The 27,633-nt window shown below is 40.5% G+C and overlaps 1 protein-coding gene across 1 annotated transcript; it reads right to left on the bottom strand.

Annotated features, from left to right (window-relative positions):
* Positions 1-32: 32 nt before the first annotated feature.
* BICDL1 (BICD family like cargo adaptor 1) lies at positions 33-26,923 on the bottom strand. Its single transcript, XM_089489673.1, has 10 exons — positions 26,618-26,923; positions 23,032-23,247; positions 15,354-15,470; positions 10,034-10,180; positions 9,096-9,275; positions 8,503-8,721; positions 7,331-7,474; positions 6,376-6,506; positions 4,559-4,679; positions 33-227 (listed from the first exon to the last, which is right to left on the bottom strand). The coding sequence occupies exons 1-10, from the start codon at positions 26,921-26,923 to the stop codon at positions 33-35; spliced, it is 1,776 nt and encodes a 591-aa protein (XP_089345799.1).
* Positions 26,924-27,633: the final 710 nt, after the last annotated feature.

Raw genomic sequence — 27,633 nt, 5'->3', positions numbered from 1 at the left:
ATCAATTTCACTTTGAGAGGAGACATTGAACACTAACACTTTGCTTTCTTTAGAAACGAGAAGAGTCTCCTTCCTTCTGTCCCAATGGGCTCCTCTCCTGGCCGCTCCGTAGTAACTTTGCTGCAGTGTTTGACCTGGTGGCCAGTGGAGAAGGAATATACAGATTGGTTCCATTCCTTCTGGTGTTTGTCCATCAATTGCTGGTCAATGACTCTGTGCATGTCATCCTGTTCAAAACACAAAGGGGCAAGTTTTTATAAATAACGATAAATGGAGCATTCACAGCCCACCCCAAGTAGTGTTGGCAAATAGGCTTTGTTTTGGTGGTCACCATCTGTAAAGTGCATTACATTAGGTAATCAATATCCTCCTGTTGGTTTATACATTCTGCAGGCTGGCACTAAAGGTGGTAGTCGGCAACATGTAAAAATTCTTCAGGATGCCTTATAGTTATAAGAGATCCCGGGGGCCAGATATTCTAATATACAAGAGCAGTGCAACAATAAGAACAGGGAAAAAATGTATAATTCTCTTAAACAGTTAATAAAAGGGCTGAACAAAGACATAAAAATTTGAATAGAATTGGGTATTAAGCGGCCCTCGCAAACCTAGAAACCTATGCTTGTGTGGTGCTACTCTACATGGAGGACGCTGCTAAACGTAAACTGGGCTGCTTTTTAGCAGTGGAACCTATATTAAGCTAAATATATTTGCTACGTAAGAGGTTACATTTAATACATTTAGCCTTACTGTTAGTTCAAGAGCACTTTCTAAGGATGTAGTAAAGTGTTCCACCCATCCTACAAGGTACATACGTATCTATACTGGATCTGTCTGACCAATAAAGCTAAACCTACCTAATTATTGTTAAGGTGGGCTAATCCCAGGTAGCTGGACGCCCTGTTTTCTCCCAAGCCTTATCACAGCATTGATCAAACATGCTGCTTAACCCTTTTGTGACAGGGGTTTTACCTTCCAAGTGACATGAGCTGTTTTTGCCATTTTTAGCAAGGACAGATAGGACTTTCTCCTACCACTTTGGATTGGGGCAATACTTTTTTTTATGTTTGTTTCTAGTGAGACGGAGACAAGATGTTTGGGCACTTAATTTTACATTTATATTTTTTAAATACATTGTTAAAAAAAAATGTTTCTCCATTTATTTATATACTGTTTTAAGACCTCCAAGATCTCTGCTGAAAATGGATGGGGTAGCCCTTATGACATCCCTGGAGTCATTATTTTTTATTTTATTTAATATTATTTTAAATACTTTTTCAAGAGAGAGAGAGCACACGTATATTTTCAGCAGGGTGCCAATGTCCAGCATTGCTGATTGCAGTACCTGTGATCAGCCTGAAAGGAGAGCTCTTTCGATATTTCAGGAGGGTCTGGGACATTTGGGAACATTTTTACATTTAATATTGCTTCCAGCAGTGTTAGGACTGACACTGCCAGCAGAGAATGGCCAGATTTCTGTTCAGACATTCTCAATTATTTCGGTGTATCTGGCACATCGAACACTACACTGGATCAGTCAGCAGGAAGCTAGCAATGCTGGCTACTGCAGACAGGGGAGACCCCAGGCTGTCTAACATCCCAACCGGTGCAAAAACCATTGGACATACTATTATGTCCTACGTCATCTAGGGCCTATTTTATAGGACATAATAGTACATCTTAAAGAAGCAAAGCAAGTTATTATTATTTTAAATGTTGTTGCTAATATAAAACATATATGGGTCCCAATACAGATCCTTGAGGTACCCCACTAGTTAATATACATCATTAACTACAAACTACTTGTCATGCCTTTTCCATTCAACTATTTTATCATCCAAAACAAAGCAATTTATTTTTTCTATAAAGGATTACGTCAAATGCCTTAGTGAAATCTAGATAGGCTATATCAACTGTTCCTCCCTGTTCTATTATTTTAGTTACTCTGTCATAAAATAAATTATCTTGGCAAGATCTCCCTGCAGTAAACCCATGTTGTTTCTGATCTTGCGAACCATTTACATCCAGATATTTAACAATCTTTTCCTTCAGCATGAATTTCCCAACTACTGATGGAAGACTTACTGGTCTGTAGATTGCCGAGTGTTCCCTGCTATCATTTTTTGTGAAGTGATATTTACAATTGCCAGCATCTAGTCTTCTGGAACTACTCCTGCCAGTGACTGGGCAGAAAAGTCTGCCAATGTTTTAATCACCAACTAGAGAAGGTACAAGCTTCATCTGAGAAGTGATTGTGAGAATCCCATACAGTGTAAAGAACCAGATCTGCAAGTAAAATGTTTAGATGGACACAACCTTCTTCTCTCATCGGAGTATCTTAAAGATACAAATTAGATATTCATTTGTTTCAGGCCTCCATGAATTTGGTTTCATATGTTGGACAGAAACATAAACATGGAGCTGGCAAACCTTACTTTCCTTGTGCTAATGGACTTTTCTCCAGTCTGAACTGGAATGCATGGCATTAAAAGCATCTGCTGCAAACTATCTGTGTACAGAGGGGACATAGCGTAAAATAGTGAAGTCTGAAAAATCAAGAGGAATGGCACAACAACAGGAGCCACATGTGTGTCATACTTGGCAACGAGAATTCACATTCAGATTTTTTTTAAACATTATTTCCATTATGATACTGGTCAATAAAGTGATACTGGTATGGATATAATAGTATTAACCTAAAACCAAGACATGACAACAAAACTCTACATCCATGCAACTGAATAGCGTAACGTAGAATGGGAATTTAATTATGATGGATAGCTGGCTTTTCACGACACTATGAAAATGACATGAGTTACTGTGAATAATGAATTGGTGGCTGAAAGGCTTTCTTTAGTGGGTGGAATGAAAATCGGATGTGATGGAAGAGCTAGGAAGCTCTAAACAGGGACAAGATCTCACCTCTAAGGCAGGAGGGGTGTATAACTAAAGTTGTCGGTACAGGAACTGTGAAAGGCCATTAGATCAGAAACCAAAGGAGCCAGATAGTAAAAAGCCCTGAGGAAGCAAACTACAGTCCAGAGAAAAAAAATAAAGACTCGGTTGGAAAATGATGTTGCACAAGAGAGTCATGATTCGAAGAACTTCCACGTTGGTATGGAGTATTTTCATACATAGAATTTTAAAGAGACCATTTGGCCTCCAGAATAGCGTCCCTGAAAATAGCCTTTGGATCAAGTAGAACAATGTTATCAAAACAGTATAAGGCTATTGAAAATAACATACGTACTTTACTTAATAAGGTATAATTTTTTGGGGGTAGGTAGTCCGCTTTAAAAGCAGTAAATCAAAACTATGAACAGAGTAGATATGACATCCATTTCAATAAAGGCCATATACAGGTGATTTTACATTTACAGACCCTTACAGATTGCACAGCGAACACCTTATTAATAGTTTTACTAGCTAAATTACCGGTATTTTGCATGGTCATATATGCATTTGGAAAGCTGGCTGTCGCACTGTATAGGTTAAATCTACCATCCTGCCATTCCCGGTTCCTATTTATTTATTAAATGACACGTGCAATTACAAAGGTTGACACTATGTAATACAGATAACAGATCATTGATTTAAAAGTGCCCCAAGGATAGTAGCCACACTACTTTTAAAGGCTTGACAACATGTGGCTAAAAAGCAATTCAACTCTGAATTTTTTTGAATTTGTTGCTTGAATTTACAGAAAACAAGGTTTATCTGAGATACATGATGCTTGTCCTGGTTGACTGCAGGCACTCGGCTGTTAGTGTGCATGCAAGAAATACTCTTAACATTAGCACTGAGGAATCCTTGTTTTGGCTTTTAGTTGGCAGAGGATCTAATTAAGATCCCCTATATTAGGGGCATCCAACCTGAGGGCCTCCAGCTGCTGCAGGACTACATCTCCCATACTCCTCAGCCAGCCCCTTAGCTGAAAGAGCATCGTGGGAGATGTAGTTCTGCAGCAGCTGGAGGGCCGCAGGTTGGACGCCCCTGCCCTATATGTTTTGTCAAAATTGCTTCACTCAGTGCAGGTGCTGTAAACAGGGCCGGCCGAAGACTTAACGCCGCCTGGGGCGAAGTTTAAAATGCCGGGGGGGGCGGCATTATCTACCCCCCCGGTACTTACCCTTAAACAGTCCTGCGGCGAGTCTCCCTGTGCTGCCACGGTGCCGGCTTGTAATGCTGAGCGCCGGAAATTCACGTCACTTCCGGCGCTCTGCATTACAAGCCGGCACAGAGACCGAACAGGGAAACTCGCCGCAGAGGAGAGAGAGAGGGGCGCCGAGCGGGTAAGCGAAAACCACTCGGTGCCCCTCTCTCTCTCCTCCGCTTAAAAAAAAACAAAAAAAAAACTGCTTGGGGCGGCAAAGTGCCGCCCCTTCTGAATTGCCCCAGTCGGCTCCATTGTAGGGCCGGCCCTGGCTGTAAAGCCAAAATTATTAAAGTACAGAAGTGCTGTATATTGCTAATTATCACATCAGTAAAATACTTATTTAAATACACAAAACCTTTGTGCATCACATGATTATACAATATATTTAGCAATTTCGTTTACCTGCCATGCCTCCAGCTGCTGCGACAAATTTAGTTTTTGCTGGATGGCATCTAACAGCTGAGTGTTCAGTGACATCAAATCAACTCTACATTTTGCCAACTCCAATTCCATTGCGTTCTTCCTGAAAATCAGAGATCGCATATCAGTCATAGACAAAGAGATCTGAAAGTCAGTTATGTAGAACCCTTGCCCCCTAAACCATCCTTTGCTGTCATAGTCTGCATGCCAACAAACAATGATTTACATTGCTAAGTTGTGTTGGCACATATCTAGCGATACCATGGTTAGATTATTACAAAGTATATTATTTAAAAGTAAAGATAAATTTGTGCTCCCTTGTTTTTTTGTTGTTAGAGAGGGGCAATGTGAAGCTACAATCCCTGATACCTGCTTGCCAGCAGGACTCTACCACCACTTTCTACCACCATGCTAGCCAGCTCATCTCCCGATAGACCAGCGGGTAGAAAGTTGTCTCTATAACTTTTGTGTACTGTACTAGTTGCCACAGTAGCAAGCAGATTTTTAAATATGGTGCTATATATAGTAATATAGCATTGTAGAACTGAAGAAAATTGTTCCAATAAAGCTTCTTTATTTGCAGACCTAAGGTCAGCCATTGTTGTCAGTCATGTGATGTTTTGGGTGGTGTTCCATGCTCAAACACCACACTGAGCTGATTCTTTATGGTGATGCTAATATAGTCCATTCCTTCACAGACCTTTATTAGCCAGCTGAAATATTAAGCCGTTCTATAAGTTGTAAACCACGAGCAGTATTATAAGGAGTCAGGGTATTTGTCTAGGAGATGGAACTAAGATAAGAGACTCAGAACACATACACATGACAAATATTTAGCTGCCTGGATATATTGTAAAGGCTAGAAACTCTGCAGTATTTTTGAAAACTATTTTTAATGTGATACTAGCGATAAAATTTAAATATGCAACTGCCACTGGAGAGAAGATTGCAGCCCAACTACACTACAGAAATTTACTTCTAACAGAAACATATTCCTTTTTAATGCAGAGAGTGTCCCACTATGTAGAAGATAGGTAGATGGTCATCTTAACTTTGTCTGGTACTTATCCCCTAAGTAGCTGGTCCTCAAAAGATAGCAGAAAGAGTAACCTATAATTTTGTCTTCTTTTCTTTTATTCTACATTCTGCTGGAGCCTTTCTTTCTCTTTCACATAGCAAAACACGATGTTTCTATGAGAAACTCAATGCTTTAGAACTAAAACCTTCACTTCCAGACACACAACAGCCCTTGGGTCCTTCTAAGAGGCTACTGTGCTTAAGGAACTGCTGGGTTTATCCTCAAAGTAGGAGATTACAGTTGAGAAAGATTTGTTTTTACTGACATCATTATGTATCATAAATGACTAACCATTTAACCCTGCACATTGTAAGGTATGACCAGGGAAATTACTTTCAAGAAATGTCACTAATTTAACAACACATTATAAAGGCTCAGCAAAGATCTTTCTAGAGGAGAAGCTCATTCTCAGGGCCATAACTTTCATGGGGTAAGAGGGACAGCTGTTCTAGGTGGTACAAGGAGGAGGTGTGATGGAGCCTCCTGCTGAAAACACCCCTGCACCCCCTTCCACTTTCAGGAATGCATGTGATGTCAGCGATGACCTAGAACCCTGCTCCAGGCACTAGAAGTCCTAGCTACAGTTCTGCTTATTAGAGTTGGACCTTCATAATGAGGAGTGAAATTGCTACGGTGAAGCTGCAATGTTCCTGCAAAGTAACACTTTAGTAAATAAACCCCACTGGCTATATGGAGGGGTAGCAGAGGATACGAGCATTACTTTGCTATAGCTTCATCCCGGTCCCTGATTGCCTTCAGTAACTGCTCATGTGTTTCAGTATTTTGGGTCTGCATCAGCAGATGATCTCGCTCTTTCTTCAGCGCAGTCATCTCAACACTCAGCAGCTTCACCTGGGAAGTAAAAAGCAAATCATTCCATTTGGTAACACAGACAAGATTAGTTATATTTTATAGCCATATATATCCATAAAGACATCTATCATTGGTTGATTTTTAAATGGTTTTGAAAGAAATTAAATTTCCAAGCAATATATTCCATGCAATAATAAATAACTTCCCCTTCACGGTGCCATCACTGCTGCCGGTGAACAGTAGCTATGTGTGAACATTTAAAAGCATTTTCTCAGTTTACAGGTTTTTCATCAAATGATACTTTCTTCAATGTGACTGGCACACTAGTTTGCAGCATTTATTTAATGCCAATGCCCTCTTTGCACATTTATTCCTAATGTCACGGTTTTCTTTGGGCAAAATAAACTAGTGATTAAGAATTAAACCATTATTTTGCAACAAACACACAATACTAAACAACTTTTAAACAGTTGCAACTTTCTTTTACAACTACAAAAGCAGCAAACATATCCAGCATATTCCTTTTTCAGGACACGGCACCCATGAAACTGCTAGAAAATGTTCCTTTTATAAAAATGACTGCGACAAGTCACCATGATATGGTTGTATCACGGAGCTCTGTTACTGGCCAATAGAACACCAAAGAGCTATGTCAATATTTTAAAACAAACAGCTCCCAAATTACATTTGAAATTCTGTTGAAAAGGTCTTTATTTTTGTAAATCGCATATTAAATATTGATGAGATTAACTGAAACTGCATTTGGCATGTGTTATCTGGAACAGTAATATCATAATCAATGGTCTGTATCAGTTAATAATGGAAAGCCATGTTACTCCTGCACTTAATGATATGTGTTTTACCTGTTCGTGAAGTTGCTGCAACTCGTTGAAGGTTTGCTTCATTCTCAATTGTTCACCTTGCAAGAGTTCCCGCAGAGCTCTGGAGTCTTCACTAGTCCGTTTGATCTGTTCCTCTAAACCATCATCCTCAGATTTTCTTGAGCTCTGGAAAGACCAACACAGACAAGGTGTCACTTCAGTCGTATGGAACCAAAAGTGTCCTATGATTATTAGCAGGTCGCTGACAAACATAATAGGGTACAGAAGTGGGTAAAGTGAGTAAATCTGAGTATTAATTTAGGAAAAAAAGAAAAAGCCTGACTATAAGACGACCCTATAGGAAAAAAGTTTTACCAGTAAATATTAATTCATGAAAACTATTTTTTCATATTTAATAAAAGCTATGATTGAGAAAAAAACATTTTTTTGTTTTTATTTCCTTTTATTTACCAACCTGCTCCCCAGTTATGCACATCTGCCCCCAGGCTTGCCACTCTGCCTCCCTGATATGCCTTATACCCTCCTATATGCCACTCTGCCTCCAGAAATCCCTTATACCCCCTTTATGCCACTCTGCCTCCAGAAATGTCTTTTAACCAGAAATGACCCTCCCACCCCAACTTACCAGTGCTTCTGACTCCCTTGTGTCTGGTGGGGGCAGCGGGTGTTCTATGAGCACCGGAGGATCATCTGACGCCCGTGCTGCATCATAGAAGCTACGGTGGAAGTACAAGCAGTAGCAGGGGTTGTCTGCGTTCATCAAGCGGACGTTCACCGGCTGGCAGAGAAGAGAATTCTCCTCTCTGGCAGCCGGGGAAGGTATGTGCAATGTGCGTAGACAACCTCCGCTGCTGCCGGCGCTTTCACCTGCGGTCTCTGATAGAAGCCCTGGTGGAAGTGCCAGCAGCAGCTGAGGTAACCAGACAGGAGGATCCAGGTTCCCTGCAGCGCTGCGGGGGATCTGGATCTTAGTCTTATAGTCAGACCTCATTTGAGGTCTGATTAGAAGACTACCTCGATTAAAAGACGAGGGGTATTTTTCAGAGCATTTGCTCTGAAAAAACTTGTCTTATAATCAAGCAAATACGGTAAATGTAAAGGATTTATAAAGCCAAATTTGCATACTATGTAACACTGTACACTTGGCAATGCCAAACAGGATGAGTACAGGACAAGCATGAGATAACATGTACCGCGGATTCACAGGTGTCCAGGACACTCAGTATAAGGCTCTTCAATTCAGTCAGGGCTGTACGGAGGCTCCCAGCTGGCACGTCTTTGGCAGATGAGGTTTCCGAAGATTCATCCATGGAGGAGTCGGTAGAAACTGCTGAATCTGCACTGTCGTTACCTCTGAGTTGGCAGCACAGAGATCGGACCTGACAATGTGCTTCCCAGAGCTGCAACCGCAACTAGTATACAAACAACAAATTAGCGATTAGGAGCTGGAAATAAGAATATTAACAGCCATCCGAGAATTTAGAAAAAACTAATCAACCGAAAGCACATTAGTGGCTTAACCTGTTAAGTGGCAGTCGAACCAACACTAAAACACAAATGTAGTCCATCAATAAGAGTAATAAACTTATTTATCATTAATATACCAATTATCAATATCTACTGTTACCATCCTGATCTTTGTATCTATATTAATTAAGGTACCAAAATAATGTGACGGTGAGCAGCTCACAACAGAACAAACATTCCTGGTATGAGATAGGTTTGGGAGTATTAAAGTATCAGATCCCCACTGCTGGAGCCGTCGCACAGAGGAGATGGTATTTACCTGTTCTCTTTCCTGTTCCTGCTCCTCAGCCTCTATACTCTGCTCGATCTCAGACAGCAGAGAGGTGCTTGTGCTGTTCAGATGTTGGAGGCTCTTCTCGTCTCTCAGCTCCTCCATTTTCACCTGCAGCTGCCGGTATGAATGCTTCAGCTCTTCTAACTCAAGCTGGCTCTCTCCCAGCTGCCAACAAAACAGAAACAGTACGTTCCACTGTTCAACGTTTACACGAAGTGAGAGATCTGTGCTGACCTGTGGATATGTCCTTCTTTAGCACAGAAGAACTGTGGTTTTAATTTCATTTAGTCATAAATAATAATAATAATAATGGGGACATAGAGCCCTGACCCCTGGAAATCTTCTGTTGGTCGGTACACCTTTATTAGTTGAATATAATAGGAGCTGTTGTCCATGACAAGTGCCAGTATTGCCTATTCCTGCCCTAAATACTTAGAACATACGAAAAAAGAGCGATACCTCTAGGCGAGGTGCTTCCCTAGGACTTAGCAAAGGCACAAAACCCCATGCTACCCCTTTACGCATATAAAGTCCCAGTCCAAGCATCCCTTCCGTCTCTTGTTATCCCACCTTTATAGTTACCTATACTGGGACAAGTTCCACCACAATAACATTCCCATATATACAAAATCCGAATCCTAGAATACAAATACTACAAGTATTGAATCTTCAGATGAAGGAATATGGGAGTTGTCGTTTACCAACAGGTGAAGAGGACGCATATTCTTCTTTCAGATCTTAAATAAAATCCTCACATAATCCCTTATAAATTGCTCAACAAGATGTCATTTTTATTTAGTCGCATATGTTCACATCGTGACTATGCATTTTTAGAGCATGAGAGAAGGTTGATAAACCGCCCCACCACTACCTAGGGCCCCTCTCGTCTTACACTTGGCTTATCGCTCCTGAGATATGAATACCTGTAGCTCCTTCGCACAACTCTGTCGGCTAAGAATTATTTCTCGGTCTTGCAGATCCTCCACTAATCCCTGAAGGTGCTCGTTCTCCTCTAATATGGTGCTCAGCTTCTCTTCCAGCTCCCGTTTCCGATCTGAAAGCATTTTAATCTGAAAGTCAGAAGGCAGAGGTCAGATAAACGGAGAAAGGAGAAAGAACCTGAACCAGGGAATTTATACCCAGCATGAAATAACGGCGAGTAATGTGCCTGGAATCTGGGAGATCCCTACAAGGGGGGGGTGAGCTAAAAAAGAATGTGATTTGCCTGCAACCTGGGACCAGGAACAAGCAGGAGGTGTAGGAGTGCAAAGGAATGCCACAAGATAAACTACATCCCACAGTTAACTCTTTACCTTCATCTGAAACAACTTTCTCTGCCCAGTTCTGGGTCTTGTGCAATTTGGATTTTAATCAGGCACAGACGTATTTAAACTTAGTCATATGTACAGTGTTGCACTGCCAGCAAAAACAACAACAACAAGAGTGTCACACAAATAGCTTTTCGAATCAGCAAAATCTGACCGCGTTGCCAAGACAATCCATGATCATTATTATGCAAATGAGACATACATCCAAATAGAGCTTCGGAACAGAGGGTCTGCTGTACAGATCTCGGTGCAATGGGATGTGTAACTATATAGTTTGTCTCTATTAAAACTGTTTGTCTCCCAAATGAGTTGTTTCTCACATTCCGAGCAACAAGTCATTGGTCATCCAGGCTAGTTCTATTAGAAATAAACACTAACGAGCCTGACTGTCCAAGGACACTTTCCTTATACTGTTGGAGCATATGTACTAAAGCACCTAAAAGTAATCTATAGCCAAGCATTCCAAAATCTTGCAGCACAGGAATAGGGAATAATCCCCTATTTGTACTGTACGATGGAATACATCACCACAAATTATAATACTTATTTAATCTAGGTAATAAAAGCTGTCGATTAAAATAAAACCATGTGGATCAAAAACACACCTTGCAACCTTTCGTTATCTACTACTGACCGCGCTAAGAAGAATGCCAAAAGCGTGACGCTTGTAAGAAGATCTCTTCTAAATGTCCTCACCACTCTGTTAACCACCAAGAATCCTTGGCCGTATTAATATCTCATCTGTGAGATAATGAAATTCACAGGACCGTAACCTACACTTGTTGGGAAATGGTGAATTTCCACACATTACAAAATGTGGTTAGCTATTGAAATAGTGACTAAAGGAAACATTATCATTTATTTTCACTCCCTAATAAATGACTGTAAATGAGGTCAGTCTTTGAGCTCGACGTCAGAGCTGCACCAGATTTAAGCCCCGCGGCAATGTTATAATAAGGAAATGATGTTATGTGAGCTAAAATTGTCTTTCCTTAATATTTTTACACACGGTTTATGGCCTGTTACTGTTCAATTTCACACTGAACACATATAGTCTTTCTGGAAAGACACCGAAATATATATTTTTTTCTTTTAACGCACCATGGAGTAGATGGTAACCAACACTGCATGCGGACAAAGAATGACTGAATGAAACAGTTGGGCCTGATCATGCACTCCAGACCCAGATAGAAGTGGTACTTACTTCAACAATCTGCTGCTCCGTATCAGGCAAAAGAGAAAGAGAGAGGAAAACGGGATTGAATGGGTAAAAATAGGCGAAAGGGGGGATGCAGTGACTGAGGGACAATCTATTTCATTAATCTCACATATACAGTACGGATCCCGATCACAACTGTTTCGTTGCAGATAAACCTATGTGTAACATATGACATCTGCAGGGTGCAAAACAGCCTTGTCCGGTGCAATCTCAACCTTTTCATGCAGTAGACACAAGACATATAATAATACATTCATGTGCTCATAGGGCAGAACCTATTAAAACACAAACCTATAGATTCACAAGGTTCATCCTCTATTCCATATATTTTAAAGTACCATTTTTATAACTTCTAAAAGGGCGTCACTTTAATACCTGCCTCTGGTGCCTTGCAGAATCCATAATTCACAAACAGTTGGTTTTAATCTGACTTCAGTTCGTAGCACTGGGTGAAGCTTGCTAAAATAGGATCCAGCCAACGAGCATGTAGACATGCCACCAATAAGGGCCAAGTGACCCCAGCTGGCTAGGGAGGGTTTTTTATACTTGCCTCTATCTAACAATACCAAAGATGTTACTAAAGGTCAAGAGCTGGAGGACCAGCCATATCACAACTATACCAGGTCTTCAACAGTCCGTGCAGCTTTCTGAACATCTCCAGAACTTGCAGATTGTTGAGAGAGATACTGTCAAAGAGACAAGTCAGCCATCATATCCACTTGTGAATGAATATGATAGCTAAGTGTGCCCTTTAAATTATTGTTTTTGCTCCCTTACAAACAGATGTTGTGATTCGTGAAAATCTCCCCCATATTTGCACTATTTGCATGTGATTGCAGCCTCCTTGGCTTGTTCAGTTCAGTTCAGTTCAGTACACACACTATACTCACTGCCAGTTAGCTCCATTGCAGGCTCACGTGAGAGCTCCAGTGAGTCTGAGACCCCCCCTCCCGCCCAGCCGCACACATAGGCAGAAATTGGTCAAAATTGTCACAGAACTCAGTGGTCTTTGGAGCTGCAGCTTCTCCTAAAGGTTTTCTATAGTTAAGAATGCATATTTAAGTATTTGTTGGTGAGGCTGCATAGAATAGTAGATTGTCCCTTTAATTTTAGCACACAGTATCACCACATTCAGACAAATCACAGTGAAGTAATGTCCACCAGGAAGGTTGATTGAGATGTATTTCAGATGCCTTTAAAACCTTTCCTAGCATAACTCAACTTACCAGTGAGCATTATTGCTTCTTGTTGACTACAAGGCAACAGCCAACTTTTAATTTATGGGGAAAAAATCAATATGCTTTATAGCTTGTCCTTAGTTATGCTCACATCGATCCTCACTACATTTCGAGGGATCATGTTTATGAAACTGCTGTTTAAGGCTATTCTGTCAGAGAAGTATAAACGTAAATAGATCATCCATTGTGCCAATCTCTACAAAAACGTTATGTGAACAGAGATATGACTCTCTGGATAGAGAGTTTTTTTTCCATTAAATATGCTGTAGAAACATGGTCTCACATTCTGGTCATTCATTTGTGATTTTAAAGTCCCAGACAAGTTAGATGTATCCTACTTATCTTTTCAGAAAGATTACCATCCAGGATCAAACAATGGTGAGCCTGATGTCCTTCCTTGCTGCTTTTACTCTAACGCAAAGACTAAAGGCTTATGCACTCCCTCGGTATGAATACTCGTAATCTCTTAAACCCACCCGGTTTCCAAGGTTTCCGTAAATTTACTGTTGATGTGACACTTTTGTAATACCGATATAGTTTCTGTTTATTGATTTCTAAAAATTACAGAATTTTCTTATTCTTCCTCTGCTATAGAAACAGTGCAGTTGTTTATCACAGAAAGGGTCTGCCTTCATGACATGCCTAAAGAAGCTCACCATTGTTAAATGTGAATGATGAAACTGAATAAACAAACCAGACCCTTAAAGAATTGCTTTGATGTTTCATTTGTTTTACAGTCAAATGATTAGCTACATTTTTTATCTTAGAATTCTACTACAAAACTTTTTTTTTAAGATTGTTACCTGTGCCCTATTGCTGAAGCCTGCTAGCTTCAACATCTTTGTTCTCTTCTTCTACTTCTAAAACCCAAGCTGTCCATGAACATTATACAGATTAAGGAATAACTCACTTCCTTATTGCCTGTCCACGCTACATCTCCCCATTCCTTGCAAAGAGTTAAGTATTCAATTCTGGGGACACCTCTCTGCGGTTCTATTATTCCTGTTTGAGAAATTATCTGAAATTGCACATCTCATTTACAAGCATTATTGACCTGTCTCAAAGCAATGGTACTTTGGATTGAGGTATATCCACTAGCGACAACCTTTGTGTGCTAGTGGTTGTGTCTAAAAGGCACACAATCCTGTTGGGGCCGTCATCCATAATAGTGACAAGGAATCTCCGAGAGGCACAATCACTTCAAATTAAAGCTCTGTCTTGAACTCAACTTTTAGTGAGCTTGGCATCTACTTCCTTTGAGCTTCAAAACAGTTATTCTGGGGTCTCTATCATAAATATGTATGTAGTTAAAGGTATTTGTTTCAAACTAAAGGACATGGATCAGATGGTTGACTGTGGTCACCAAATACCTTTCTATTTCTTGATAATTTAATAGTTAATCTAATAATTTTTCATACTGTTCAGCATCTACCATCTTTTTTCAGTAGGAGACTGTTCAAGACAATACAGAGGATGAACAAGGCCATACAGGTTGTTGTACAGGCCCAAGCCTGTCTGGAGAAAAACATTGCCTCTTTTACTGTTTCTGGCTAGTACAGTGCTTGGCTATTTATTCATCATAAGCTATTGTCCAGCCTGACAAGTCATGAACGGTTTCTCTGGCAGTAGTTTATTGGTGGTGAGACATGAAACAGCCTACAGAACCGAGAACAAGACCAAGTCCATCACCTTGCAGTGAGCTAGACAAAACTCTTTTTTTTTGGGACATCGCACTGGCATATTTGATAGCCTCTCTGGCAAACTGGTTACTTCAGAGAAAGACCTTCCCACAACCAGCAGTATTTGGGTAAGGGGCAGTGAAATTCATCTTCCATCATAAACAAGGGGTTTCGAATTCTTCAGTACACTGCTTTGATTGAAGGGGAGGGGGGTGAAGGAGGTTAGTGGAAGGTACAGAATTCTACAGGCATGGACATGGTAGCAGACGACTTATGTGCAACACTAAGCGATAAGAAACACACACATATATCTGTATATATAGCATTGAAAACTAGAATCATGTTTGAAAATATCTTAAACATAATAAATCATCTGTTTCACGGACAATAAGATATTAATAAATTGACAAAATACAGTTTGATAACTTGATGATAAACTAATCAGTAAAAGTGGAATGTATGTGTATTAGTGGCATATACCTATCAATAAACAGGAGCTGAATTAATATTTACTCTGGGATATACCTGAGTGCTCATGTATATACGATAAAGGAGTACAAATGCAAATATTTAGCATTGCCATATTTTGTTTGAAGTTTCAGTTTCAGGAAAACACATTTTGTTCCAACTCTATGGACCTTTCATGTTTTCTAGTTAACGAAATGGCATTGCAAAGAAGGACCTCAAAGACATGCCATAAGTCGCTCCACCATTCATGCTTTTTGTTTATTTCAGTACGGTACAAAAATTTCCATAATTACAAGTGAGAACAGGCTCACCTCAGCCAGGAGACTTTCCAGCCGTGAAATGTGCTGGGTTGTAGACTGGTTTTTCTCACGGAATTCTTCCTGAAGAATGTTCACCTGTAGCGAGAGCTGCCTCTCCATTTCTGTGGCCTGGAATCAAATGGACTCCAGTTAGGTTGGAAACAATAGTTGAGAATAGAGTCCTGTTAATCTGACATTTTTGGGCAAGTAGAACCTCACATCAGGACAAACATTTTCTGAGCCAAATCAGTAAGTTAGATCGTAAAAAACATAAGTGTTAATTATATTACATAATAATAATGAAACCCTGAAGACAGTTCAGTGAATGGCTACTAGAATGTTGACTTATTTTCAGGTTAAAAAATATTAGGAAAGACTAAGGGATCTTAATATGCATATCAAAATATTTAAATACATACATCGATTATACAAAGTACAGAAGAGAAGTTTATTTCAAAGGAGAAAATGTTAGAAGAAGTAGAGGGTTAGAAGCTTAGATGCAATGTAAGAAAGTGGTAAAGTCGAACAGACCCCCAGCAGCAGTGGTAATATAATAAGGATTTTATAAAGCTAATATAATAAGGGGATTTTAACATGTTTATCCAGAATCCAATAGGATACCAAGGGCTGATTAAAATTTGAGTCCTTACATTAGGAAAACAGGTAATCTAGATAAGCTGAGTGGTTCTTATCTGTCTTCCAGGTGCCTAAGACCCTACAAATTACAATGCAAATATTGGCTCCATCAGACATGAGGACTCAATCATCCTACCACACATACATCCATAACAAATACAGTTCATTTCCAAACCACTTCACCTCCTTACCACCTCAAATTCTCACTATCACCTCTTCCTCACCACCACCATCTCCTCTTCCACACTACCAGCCCCTCATCACCACCAGTACTGCACCACCACCTACTTCGCACCACCACCAGCAGCCGTTCCCCAGCACCTCCTCACCAGCAACAGCTCCTCAACTGCTTCTCAGTATCTCCTCCATGTTTTCTGTGGCTGCCTTGCATTGAGCGAGGTGAAGTGAGGGATGTACTATGTACCCCTGTGCTGCTGTCGCTATGCAGTTGTATTTCAGTATTACAGCCAACTGTTCTCTCCCAGTCAATTTTAAACATCATAATCAGAGAATTTATTGTATTTGATTCAAAAGGCAGATTTGCAGTGCTTTAGCCCATGATCTAAAGAACATAACTTGACAATAACATAAAACAATTACAAACTTAACATAAAGCCAAGAGAATGACCAAACGCATCATACAGCCATACTGTTGTACGTGTGTTAAGGTGGCTGATAATAATAATAATATCACATGACTGCCTACGATGGCAGTGGGCAGCTCTGCAGATTAATGACGTTTATTGGAACATAATAAAACCGAGTTTTCTTCATTGCTAAACTACATTACTGTACGCAGTATTATATTTAATTCTCAAACAAATATATTTAGTTTTTGATGGGGCTTCCCCGAAACTATAATTTCTTGTTATGCACAAATCCCAATAGATCACAGCAGAGTCTCAACAAAGCAAACTGCAAGATGTGACTTTAGAAGAAGATGGTTACTGCGACATTCCATACATATAAGCGAAAGCTCCGGAACCTTAACATATTTCATATGTCTAGAACATTACTGGTGAGTGCTTCCAGAATGAAAGCTCTGACTCAAAAACCCAAAACGTTTAAGATTAAGGTTCAGCTAAGGTTGTCATCCAACGATTTTGCTGTTAAGGTTTTTACCTTGATTTTCATTGCAGCCTTGTCTGTTAAGGATAGAGGATTAATGGAAGCACTCACTAGCCAAAGCTTCAAAGCTACTTAATTAAATTAGTTCTGACGTTAGTAAACATCGTAGAGGTCATTTATTTCTATTAAAAGGCAAGCGAGACAAAATGGCTTAAAGCTGCCTTCACGCTACCAGCTTTCTGTTAGATATTCACAATAAATCAGTATTTCACATGGAATAAGAATGCATTTGACAATAGAATTAGTATTTCCATCCGCAGTGTTGATTTCTAAGTAAAACATTGAGAACATCCAGAGACGTTTATTCCAATTAATTAACATGGAGGGGCCTTTTAGTGCATATATAATTGTATTGTATTCAAGGTATTGCGCAAGGATGTTACAATGTATTACAAGAAAGCATAGCTGACTTCAGAACATTGTTATAATATGTGTGTCAGGTAAAGGCTTGTTAATTATTTTTATTAAAATTACCCTAATCACTTTGTGCTAAACTTGTTATCTTGATGGACTTTAATATAGTGCAATTACCACAGAGTAATTATAAAGTAATTTAACAGTTTGAGATCCTTATCGTGCTACACAGAATTAGACTTCATCAGATTAAATAGTTTATCGCCTCTGCGGCTCAGGGTAGCTTCTCCTGCTTTCAGGACTTGTGTGTGAAAGAAGATTCTAGAGTCTTCTGCTGGTAACATCTTTTTTTTTTCTATGATGGCCCAATGAAAGCCAAATGACATACGCTTTCGGGACCTCAGAGGTCTCAGATTTTCAGATGTAATGAGAAGAATGAAAAGTAGAGACCTATGAGGTCCTGAAAGCACATCTAACTTAACATCTTTTTCCATGTTGGCCAGATAAGATATCAACTCCACCTGATGACGTCATTTTCTCTTGTATGAATACAGCTGGATCCATTTTCTTATCAATGAAATGTAAGTCAATCAAGAAGGTATAGAGCATGCGATGCAAAGAAAAAAAAAGAGCGTGCCAATAACACTCTAGTTACTTTGTATATAGTGTTTTCACAATTCCACACATTTGTTGCTGTTCACTCCCTATGATCCACATCATTGAGTTGGGATCCTTTGTCTGTAATTTGTGTCCGCAGACATGGATACTATATCCATGTCTAAATGTTACCACGTCGCTTGCATTAATAAGTCACTAGTTTGAGGTTAATACCATGAATTGTACCCTGTATTTGGATTTTCTTGTATTTTCAACGTCACTTGCTATTCTTATACAAGATATCATAAGAAGCCCTTGAGATCCAACTGTAATGAGTTATGTTTTCTCTTATCGCTGGTAAATTCATTGTGCCTTTTAACATCTGTTGGAAAAAAAGGCCATTCTCTGCACCTTCATGTTCTGTTCTCAGGTCCTGCATGATTACTCCTTTCCAGTAAATGATCTCACTACTGTTAAAGGGGAACTCCCACCATTTTCCCACATCAACTACGTAAGTAATCCATACTTAATATCAAAGCCTCCATAAATAGTAATTGATCGCTTATTTTAATGTTTCACATTACTACTTACCCGTGACCCTACTTATGAAGCTACTCCTGACAACCTGGTAGCCTCCTGGAGATCGGAACGCTGCACCAAATATGTCACAAGCCATGCAGCCTGCAGCATATATATGCAGCAAATGGTGGTCGAACCCCAAAATGTGGCTTTATTTTCTGCAACAATAACAACATTAGGGGGTAGCTAGTACTGCCCATGTGAAGTTCCGCTGGGAAAGGTGAAGCTCAAGTGTAGCAAAGACCGGATTTGCCTTGGGCTGTGCACACGGACAAAACCAGGAACTAAGGACATCTATGCATTTTCCTGCTCCTCTGGTTTAGCTAATAACTACTGAGAATGCATTACTAGGTAACCTACTGACAAACCAGCTATGCCACCAACAGAAAGAAGAAAACCAGTGGAAGTTCCCCCTTAAATAGCTGAATGGTAACTGGTTTTGGCAGCATTTGTAAAGGTGGGGTGAAAAAAGGGAGAGAACTTTGGGACAAGAAATGGATTAAATAACGTGTGCCCTGCCACAGACTGCAGCAGATCCCGGCTTCCATGACATACAGGTTGTTTTATTGAACAGTTAGGCTTAATACTAGGATGGTGACTGTTCCCCTTTAAAAGATGAAGACCATTTTCTGACATGTCCATGGGCTACTCAAAATGTTCCCTAATATCTTATAGAACATAAACAAGTATATTTTGAAAGTCTAGCGGCTCTTTAAAATAAGTGGCAAACAACAGACAAGCCTTTGTCAACAGAAAATAAATAAGATGTTGATTTATTTATGTTTTATAAGCTTTAATATAAGCCAAGGTGGCAACTAGCTGGCCACTGCTGGCAGAAGAACAGCAAGCCTATTATCATACTTGGGAACATCTCATGTTCTGCCTTTTCAAACTTTGGACCTTTGGGTAAAACCCATTTCCAAGTATGATAGAGGGTGTTGATACGTGGAAAAGAACTTCTCTATCACCCTATGCACTAAGCAGTTTATTCCTGAATAACAAACCAACTAAACAAGCCTATCCCTCTGCAGTAAAGCTTATTTTACCCTACATTATAACTACTAACAATTAATTAAATAAATGCAGTGACATGTGTCACAAGTGTAAGAACTATTTTTTTATTCTTGTGGTTTTTTTTATATTTACAGGAAACATATTTGAATTATTCCTGCTGTTAATGTGAACACAGTTATATATAAAACTAGCTATAGCACACATACCCCCATTACTGAAAAGGTTACATCAACTATACATGTTTGGAGAGTGAGTGATGTCTGAGTAATATTCTGATGTCACAGGTAGGTTGTGCTTAAACTCAAGAGAACTGCAATAATAAACACATCTCCATGGTAACATCACTAGACTGTGACAGTATAATATGCAGTAGCCTAGCAACCGTGATGAACATTTCAGCATCTCTTACAGCCAACAGGCGTCATTGCTGCAGAAAGAGAAAACAGTACAGGCCACCTTAGAAAATAGTCATAATCACTCGTTATGACATCACAAGAATGTGAGCAATGATCTAATGAGAAAATCACTGGTAAATGTGATAACTGGTACCGTATGACATAGAAGATGCCGTTACATTATTTTGCATTATACTAATTTGATTTTAATATCCAAATAAGGACCTCAAAGGCAACAATCAAAATTAAATGTCATACAACATATCTTGCAAAAGTAGTCAGAATACTTTATGTCATGCTCTGGTAACTTCTTACACAATTATTGGTCATCAGTTGCAGTACACTGCACAATGAGATCTTTAGTGATAGGATTTTTACATGGTGTAAAAACTTAGCGGTACCTTGCTCAGTTAGAGGAAAGTTCCCTGAGATACTCTTTATGGCCTCCAAGCCAGTGTCCCAGCCACGGAACGAAACACACTTTAACTTCTTTGGGTGTATGTCAACTGAATGTGTTGAAAAGGAATTGAATATGCTCAAGGTTTATTTATACAGGGCAATTCTGGTGCAAATGTTTCAAAGTAGTCTTATCACCATAGCAACCAAAGAAATGAAAACACACAATGGCTGGTGTATATGGTTGGAGCGTCCCTTTAAAAATTATCGTTCTCACTCACTTCTAAGAGTAAGTTCCTAAAACAGCCACAAAAATGGGAACAAGCGGTTATGATCACTACTCCCACTGGTATACATATACGATGAAATTCTTATAACTATATCCTGAATATTTTATCAGTAAGTAACATCATATTGGTTTATTAAATATACAGAACTGTGAACTGTAGGATTTTGGGTTGATCCTTTTTTAATGAATGTGATATGTGCATCTGTTCCGACTATTTATATACATAGATTTGGCAGTAAGATGGCACAGCGTATTAGTTCAATCCAGGGGATGATTCTTGGGTGTCCTGTTTTAACATGTCCTAGTTATCTTAGAGCATTACAAGCCTGTCCCTGGCAGGGCTGCCAACTGCCATCTTACCTGATCCATGTGCTGAGCAGATAAGAAACAACCACATCCCCTGCATATTCTGAAACATCCTACAGCTGCCATCCATGAGTCAGTCCCAGCCAGTCACCCTGACAGACAACTGGTTTTCATGCTTTCTCCAGATACAAAGATCAAAATCAGGCAATCTATATCACAGGCTACCAGTTTTTGTCCTCTGGCATCAATACCCTATGGTTTGTGGGTAGAACACATCAAACAATCCATTGCTACTCTTCATATGTTTATGGGACGTTGAAATCCGTGGACACACACAGCCAGCAAGTAGTTTACCTTTTGTCACTAGGTTACAGTGAATATGAGCCAGGGTTTTTTTAAGACTTTTTTAGGATTTCTGGCAGTATGCTTAACAGCTAGAGTCAAACTTATTGATTGGTTTGTTACCCCTGATCTAGGCTGCTGATGTCTTAACACAAAGTGGTCATACAATGTGCTAAAATTCCAAACCTTGGGAATGTAGGATGTTATGACATAATTCGAAGTCATTTCTACCATCCGGACAATTTACCTGGCATATTTGCTTATTTAATTTACTCTAATCTGATTCTCTACCCGCAATATTTACTCTAAACTAGGATTGAGCAGCATGCTTCTTATCAGCAGTTAATGGAGTACAGCCATTCTTGGCAGCATCCTCCTTCCCATACACATGGGAACTACAAGAGGATTTAAAGTACCAGACTGGACAAAGATAACACAAAAGGGAAAATGGGCAGAAAGCAGGATTGGATGGAGCTTAACGTCACTGCCTTTTAGAGGTGAAAGCACTGACTGGGAGGCCCATCTATCAGATATGGATTTTTTTCCAGGAGCAGTATCCACCTGTTGTAAAAATGTATTTCCCATAACCAAAAAAATCTATACAGAATTTAGAAATCAGATATAATTCTAAGAGATGGCTTTGATGTTTCTAGGAGCCAAAAAGTGATCCATGCAGATCAATGGAAGACAGCACACAAACTTAAGTGGCAGCTATATAATTTTAGGGGACATGGCTATGTGGCTCCTAACATTTGCCCATAACCCACAGGTAGTTTTTTTCCCATTACCAGCTAGCTAGCTACTAGACTTTTGCATCCAGATTAGTACAAATTTAAATTTTCAGGAAATTTACCAATTTTGTCAATTTGTATGAATGTACAAAAAACAGGAGGGACTCCAACAAAGCAGAGAACTCCGAATTTCATTTGTATTTAGTTTTTTTCCCCCCGCTCACGGCCTCTCACACTCTCATACACCCACTCTTACACGCTCTGTCAACGTCTTCCTACCTCCTCTGCTGACAGGTTCCGTGTCCCTGTCTCCTTTCCCGCAGCTCTGCTTCTTCTTTTGCGTCCTCTTGTACTTCTTTCTTCGCCAGCTTCTACCTATGTCTTCTTTGTTCGTCCACTTCCCTGTGAACCAGGCCTCCCGGTGCCATTCTGCAAAAGCGCGAAGGCTCCCAGCATATCCTCTCCCCTGACTGGAGGAACAGGAGAGAGGCCGTCCCCGTGACTCTGCCCTTTTGCAGAAGTACTCTGAGTGGCTAGAATACAGAAGACGGATTCGTGGAGAAAGAGAGTGTTTCTGCACATCTTTTTCTCCCTGAATCTCCAAAAGGGCAGAACCACTGGGACAGGGTACGCCCAGAGGCTCTGTCCTTTCATGGAAGTGCGCTGGAAGGCCTGATTCTTGGAGAAGCAGAAGAAGAAATAAGACATGTTGAGAAGCGGAAGAAGAAAGTAGGCAGAAGGACATGAAGGGGCAAGAGAAGAAGAGGAACTGCAGGAAAGGAGACAGGGACACAGACTGGGGATTCGTCCAAATTGATTATAGTCTAATAGCTACCTCTTGCCTGCCAATGGTGTAGTCAAACAGCATATTAACCAGAGTTGGCATGTTAAACCCATTCAGTTATAACTGACTGCCCACTCACTGTGTTGAGCTGCTCCAAGAGTTTTTGGTTCTGTTCGGAAAGTTCTTGCACAGCGGTTGATTTTTCTCGGTCTGCTTCTCTCAGGCAGACCTGCTGCTTCTCCAGCTCTTCCTGTAGCTGCTTCACATCACTCTCCAGTTCAGATACCCGCCCTTCCCACTCTCCTTCCCGATTCTCAAATCTTCGTTTTAGTTCATGTTTCTCTTGTTCAAGGTGCTGGGGAAACAACAAAAACATACTTTTAGTCCATTTCTGAGATCTCACTTCAACTGAATTATTTTCCATACCATAACATTTTGTATAACATATATCTACACTTTATGGTATGTTCTATGTGCAAATCACTTCACTGGGAAGAATAACTATATGTACCGTGAAAAAAAAGTATGCATTTGATAGCACTGACTATTAATAAGTAATTATTTATCATTCTTCAGCCTTACAGTGCTAATGACTTATGGGATACATGGTTGAGCCAAACCGATTGTGTGAAATGCATTATGTTATAGCAGAGCATATTTGAAAAAAAACAACAATTCAGTTCTTTCAGGGATCGGTACATGGAGCCGGCAGCCTAGTACGACTGTCTATTACCATGGCAACAGTTGTTAAAAAGTTCCTGCAAAACATGTTTGATCCCTGCATGCACGCAGGGACGAGACGTTGTTACGTATTAAGTGCCTCTCCACGTGTCAGATCAACAAAGAAAAAAACAACACACCTATATCTATAAGAACAAAGATCTTTTTATTTTTAGAAAATTAAAAATGGCAGGAGAGCTTTCGCGGACAATAACGCCAGTGACGGTCTAAAAAACGCAGGCTGTCATACATGTGGAAATGTGTATTGTCTGCCTTGATTGCGTTTCATCAATATATATTTATAGAAGTCTATCTTATGTGTGGCTGTTCGTAAGATATGTTGTGTACTATCACCCACATGGGCTTCATCTACAATCAAATGGATTTATTGGATAAACCAGACAGAGGGTTGGGGCTCCTAAGAAAAATATTTTGTTCTATTCTACATAATATGTAATTTGGTTTGGTACATAATACAAACAATGGGGAAAATATATGTATATCATATATATATATTTACCTTAGTCTTGTTATATCACAGTTTACCTTAAACTATGACTAGCTCAAAAATGATAAGGTCCTCGTACTACTGTATGTCCAAACCCTTCTTCTGCCAAGAACGCTTACTTGTAAAAAGCAGGCACAGGATCTGAGAACTTTGGAAACACGTGATATTTTAACGCACCTTAACCTTCAGGGGATATAGTAAAAGGACAGATCTGCTAAGGTTTATTTGCTTAACATATTAGAGGGTTCGATCTATGTTTAATCTAACAGCATCTCTGTGCCAAATGAATTAAGCCATTTCAGCTCAGCGCATTCTCAGTCAAGTTGAGTGATGGCTGGGGCAAACCTTAAAGAAACATACAGGACTGCTTTGTATCCTAGATTTACATTATGTATGGGCAGGTTAGATAAGCCAGCTAGACCAAATCTACCAAATCTTGTTTATATCATAACAAACAACAAAAAAATAATAATGCAATATTGACACTATGCGCCATACAGGTCAATGCTACATTATAAAGAAATTCACTACTTTATGTCTGAATCGAAGGTCTGATCTCATCTCTCTTCAGACTGGACCAAAAAAGTTCATAATAATAATGATACAAATATATATTTTCTATATTAATAAAAAGACTCGGGTTGCTTCTTCACTTCATGTGAGTTGGGTACTTAAGTGGAAGAAAGTTCCTACTGCACTACCTGTTGATAAGCACCAGTCTTTTCATGAACAACCAAACACATTCACCAAGGGCGCAAAGCCAAGGTCAATGTGATGTCTTCTCCATCCGGCCAACGTAACATCCTCCTCCATCCAGCATTTATTTTTCAGTTTCAGTAAATTCAATGATTTCCTTTTCTGTTTCAGACCACCTAATTCTTCCTCCTTGCAACTACCCCTGGCTGCTTTCCAACACCGTCAAATTGCTCTGCGGGTTCACCAGGCTAAATTCCAAAGAGCGGGGGGATCAAAAGCCCCCATCACGTCCCTACCGGTGATCACCCAAGGATATTTTGATCATGTTTAGTTTGGTAAATAACTACATGAGTTAGCATGTGAACTTTGCTAAAGCTCTTTCAGAAAGGAGAGCCTGATCTTTCAGCTACAGTTTCTCTTCAAATAGCTGAACATGCATGACTTGAAAGAGAGAATTAAGGGGGGGGTTGATAACGCTACATTAAACAGCAAAGGATATTTCACAAAAAAAGCTTTGCTTTGTGGATTACGTGAATAGAGACCGTACTGGGAAAACCCACATTATCGTATTATTATGAATACATGAAATTTAAAAGCATCTTGAGGTTAAACATATACATTAAAAAACCCTTAACATATAGTAATCATACGTTATTACTGTTACTGTCTTATTATATAGCTGTCCCCTTCCAGAGTTCATAAATTATCTGCCTGACCCTAATATGGCTCCATTGCCATATATATATATATAAACGTATGCTTTGCACCATATCTCTATGTCTCTATGTTTTGATAACAATCCCCAATCAACTGTTTTTTGTTTTTTTTTTAACTTTTATTTTTGACGCAAACAGGAGGTATACAGTTGAAGTATACAAACATACGTATACAAAGATCAAATCCCCAATCAACTGTTTTATCTCCTAACAATTCTTGTCCTGCGGTGCTTAAAACCCCTTGATTTTGATCAATGGAAGCCGAAATACACTTGGTAGGGAATAGGATAAGATTAGGCGTTCGTATCGCATATTAATAATGAAAACAATCACAAATCAGACATATGCTAAATTCTGTAAAGCATTTTATATACATTGAAAGTCAGAGGAAAGATCATATTTGAAAAACTGGCTTGATCAGTAAAAATGAATTTCCCAAAAGGGAGCACATGGCTTCTATAAAGCATTATAACATTCACAAATACGAAATGATCAAACAAATAACCGTATAGCTTCAAACCCATATAAAAGTCTACGCAAGCCAGATAGCGATACTTTAAAGGAATTATAGTCCAGCATGGCTGCTTCAGCCTAAACCTTAATGAAGTAGAAATGAGGTGGTGCATCGCTGCTTGTACCCCATACAGGGGTGGGAAAACCCGTGGCCTAGGGGCTGAATCCTAATTGGTGATGGGGCTTTAAAATAAATTACACTTGCCATCGACATACATTTGATGTTTGAATCACTGGCTTCTTAAGATGAAATGAAGAAGACTGCATATCTGAGTGCCCCTAAAGCATCAATACAAAATAATACATAGTGCCCAAAAAATGCCTGAAATCCTAAGACATGAGCCTAAAATGACTGCACACCCCTGCCTCAGGATACAGATCAGCTCTGATTCTCATCATCACCACCACCACGTACTGAATTAAAGAAGTATCTGCATGCAAGCTGCATACACGGTTACAGATAAGCTGGACAGCCAGCTGCAGAGCAGCACTACACTTCTAGATGGGGCTGGCTGAGCATGATGGGAGTTGTGCACCACATGCGCTGGGTGATACAGCGGTTAGACTCTAACCTCCAAGCGCTCCGTCAGCTCCCTCTGCATCTCCTCGTAGCGCCGGGTCATGTCCTGGTTTCTCTCCAGCAGGGCTTTCCCCAGCCTGGCCGCCAGCACCAGGTCCTTGTCCTTCTGCCTGATGACCGACAGCAGGCCGGGCTCCTCGGTGGGGCCCTCACTCTGCCCGGTATCGCCGTCCTCTTGAGTGGCCAGAAGCACCAGCTCTTCATCCAGGTCTATGTCCCCCAGGTCTGTGCCCTCTGCCCGCTCTGGGGAAGGTGCAGGGCGGCTGCTGTCTGATAGGAAGCTAATGGGAAGCTCCATGGGGCGCTGTCCCAGGCCAATGGTGCTGAAGCTGGGAGCCTCGGACAGCGCTGACCTTACACTGCGGGCCCCTGGGCCACCAAGCTGGGCGACGGAGCCACAGCCGGCAGAATAGGGGTAGGTCTCAGAAAGGCCTATGTTAGAGGGGGATAGGATGCCCCTCAATTTGGATCAACACTCGTCCATGGAAGTAGGACCCACCCACACTGATACTAACACTCCCACATAGGGGGCCACACGGGGCCCTAAAAGGGGAAGCGCAGGGGTCAATGTGCCCGATGCCCCTAATCTCTACGGGTCTAACTAAGCCTAACACATTCCTCAGCAGGCGGCTAGCAGACCTTCCAGGCGGCAGGTTGTAAGAGACTCAGCCAGGTCTTGTTGCCCCCAGATACACCCAGTCTGGAGCCCGTCACCAAATCATGCCAAACGGGGACAAACCTAGACGTGAAATGCGAGCGGACCCTAAGCTTCCCCAGCCCCCTCCCCCCTCTCCCGGGCTACTGCCCCGATGCTGCCACTTTTTTCGCCCGTTGGTGTGTGAGTTTAGCGTGCGTGTGTCCGGCCCCGCAGGCCCCGGGTTGCGCTGCGTTCCCCCGCACCCATCTCTGCAAGACCCGGGGAATGCGTGCGCAGCCCCGTGACGTCACTAACACCTGTTCTGTGGGCTGCTGCGATTGGCCCGCAAACCTTGCGCGATCAGCTTGGAG

This window comes from Sceloporus occidentalis, unplaced genomic scaffold, assembly GCF_023333645.1.
Source record: "Sceloporus occidentalis isolate IW3139 unplaced genomic scaffold, rSceOcc1.0.p SCAF_40, whole genome shotgun sequence".
Classification (NCBI taxonomy): Eukaryota; Metazoa; Chordata; class Lepidosauria; order Squamata; family Phrynosomatidae; genus Sceloporus; species Sceloporus occidentalis.
The sequence above is the reverse complement of the archived record's forward strand: the minus strand, read 5'-3'. Positions and strand labels throughout refer to the sequence as shown.

Excerpts from the sequence above, each read along its gene's own strand:
- BICDL1 (XM_089489673.1), bottom strand. The coding sequence starts at position 26,923 with ATGGAGCTTCCCATTAGCTTCCTATCAGACAGCAGCCGCCCTGCACCT. Across the intron at positions 23,248-26,617 it reads AGCTGACGGAGCGCTTGGAG|CACCTTGAACAAGAGAAACA; the intron begins GTTAGAGTCTAA and ends TTGTTTCCCCAG. Across the intron at positions 4,680-6,375 it reads CGGGATGAAGCTATAGCAAA|GAAGAACGCAATGGAATTGG; the intron begins GTAATGCTCGTA and ends TCTGATTTTCAG.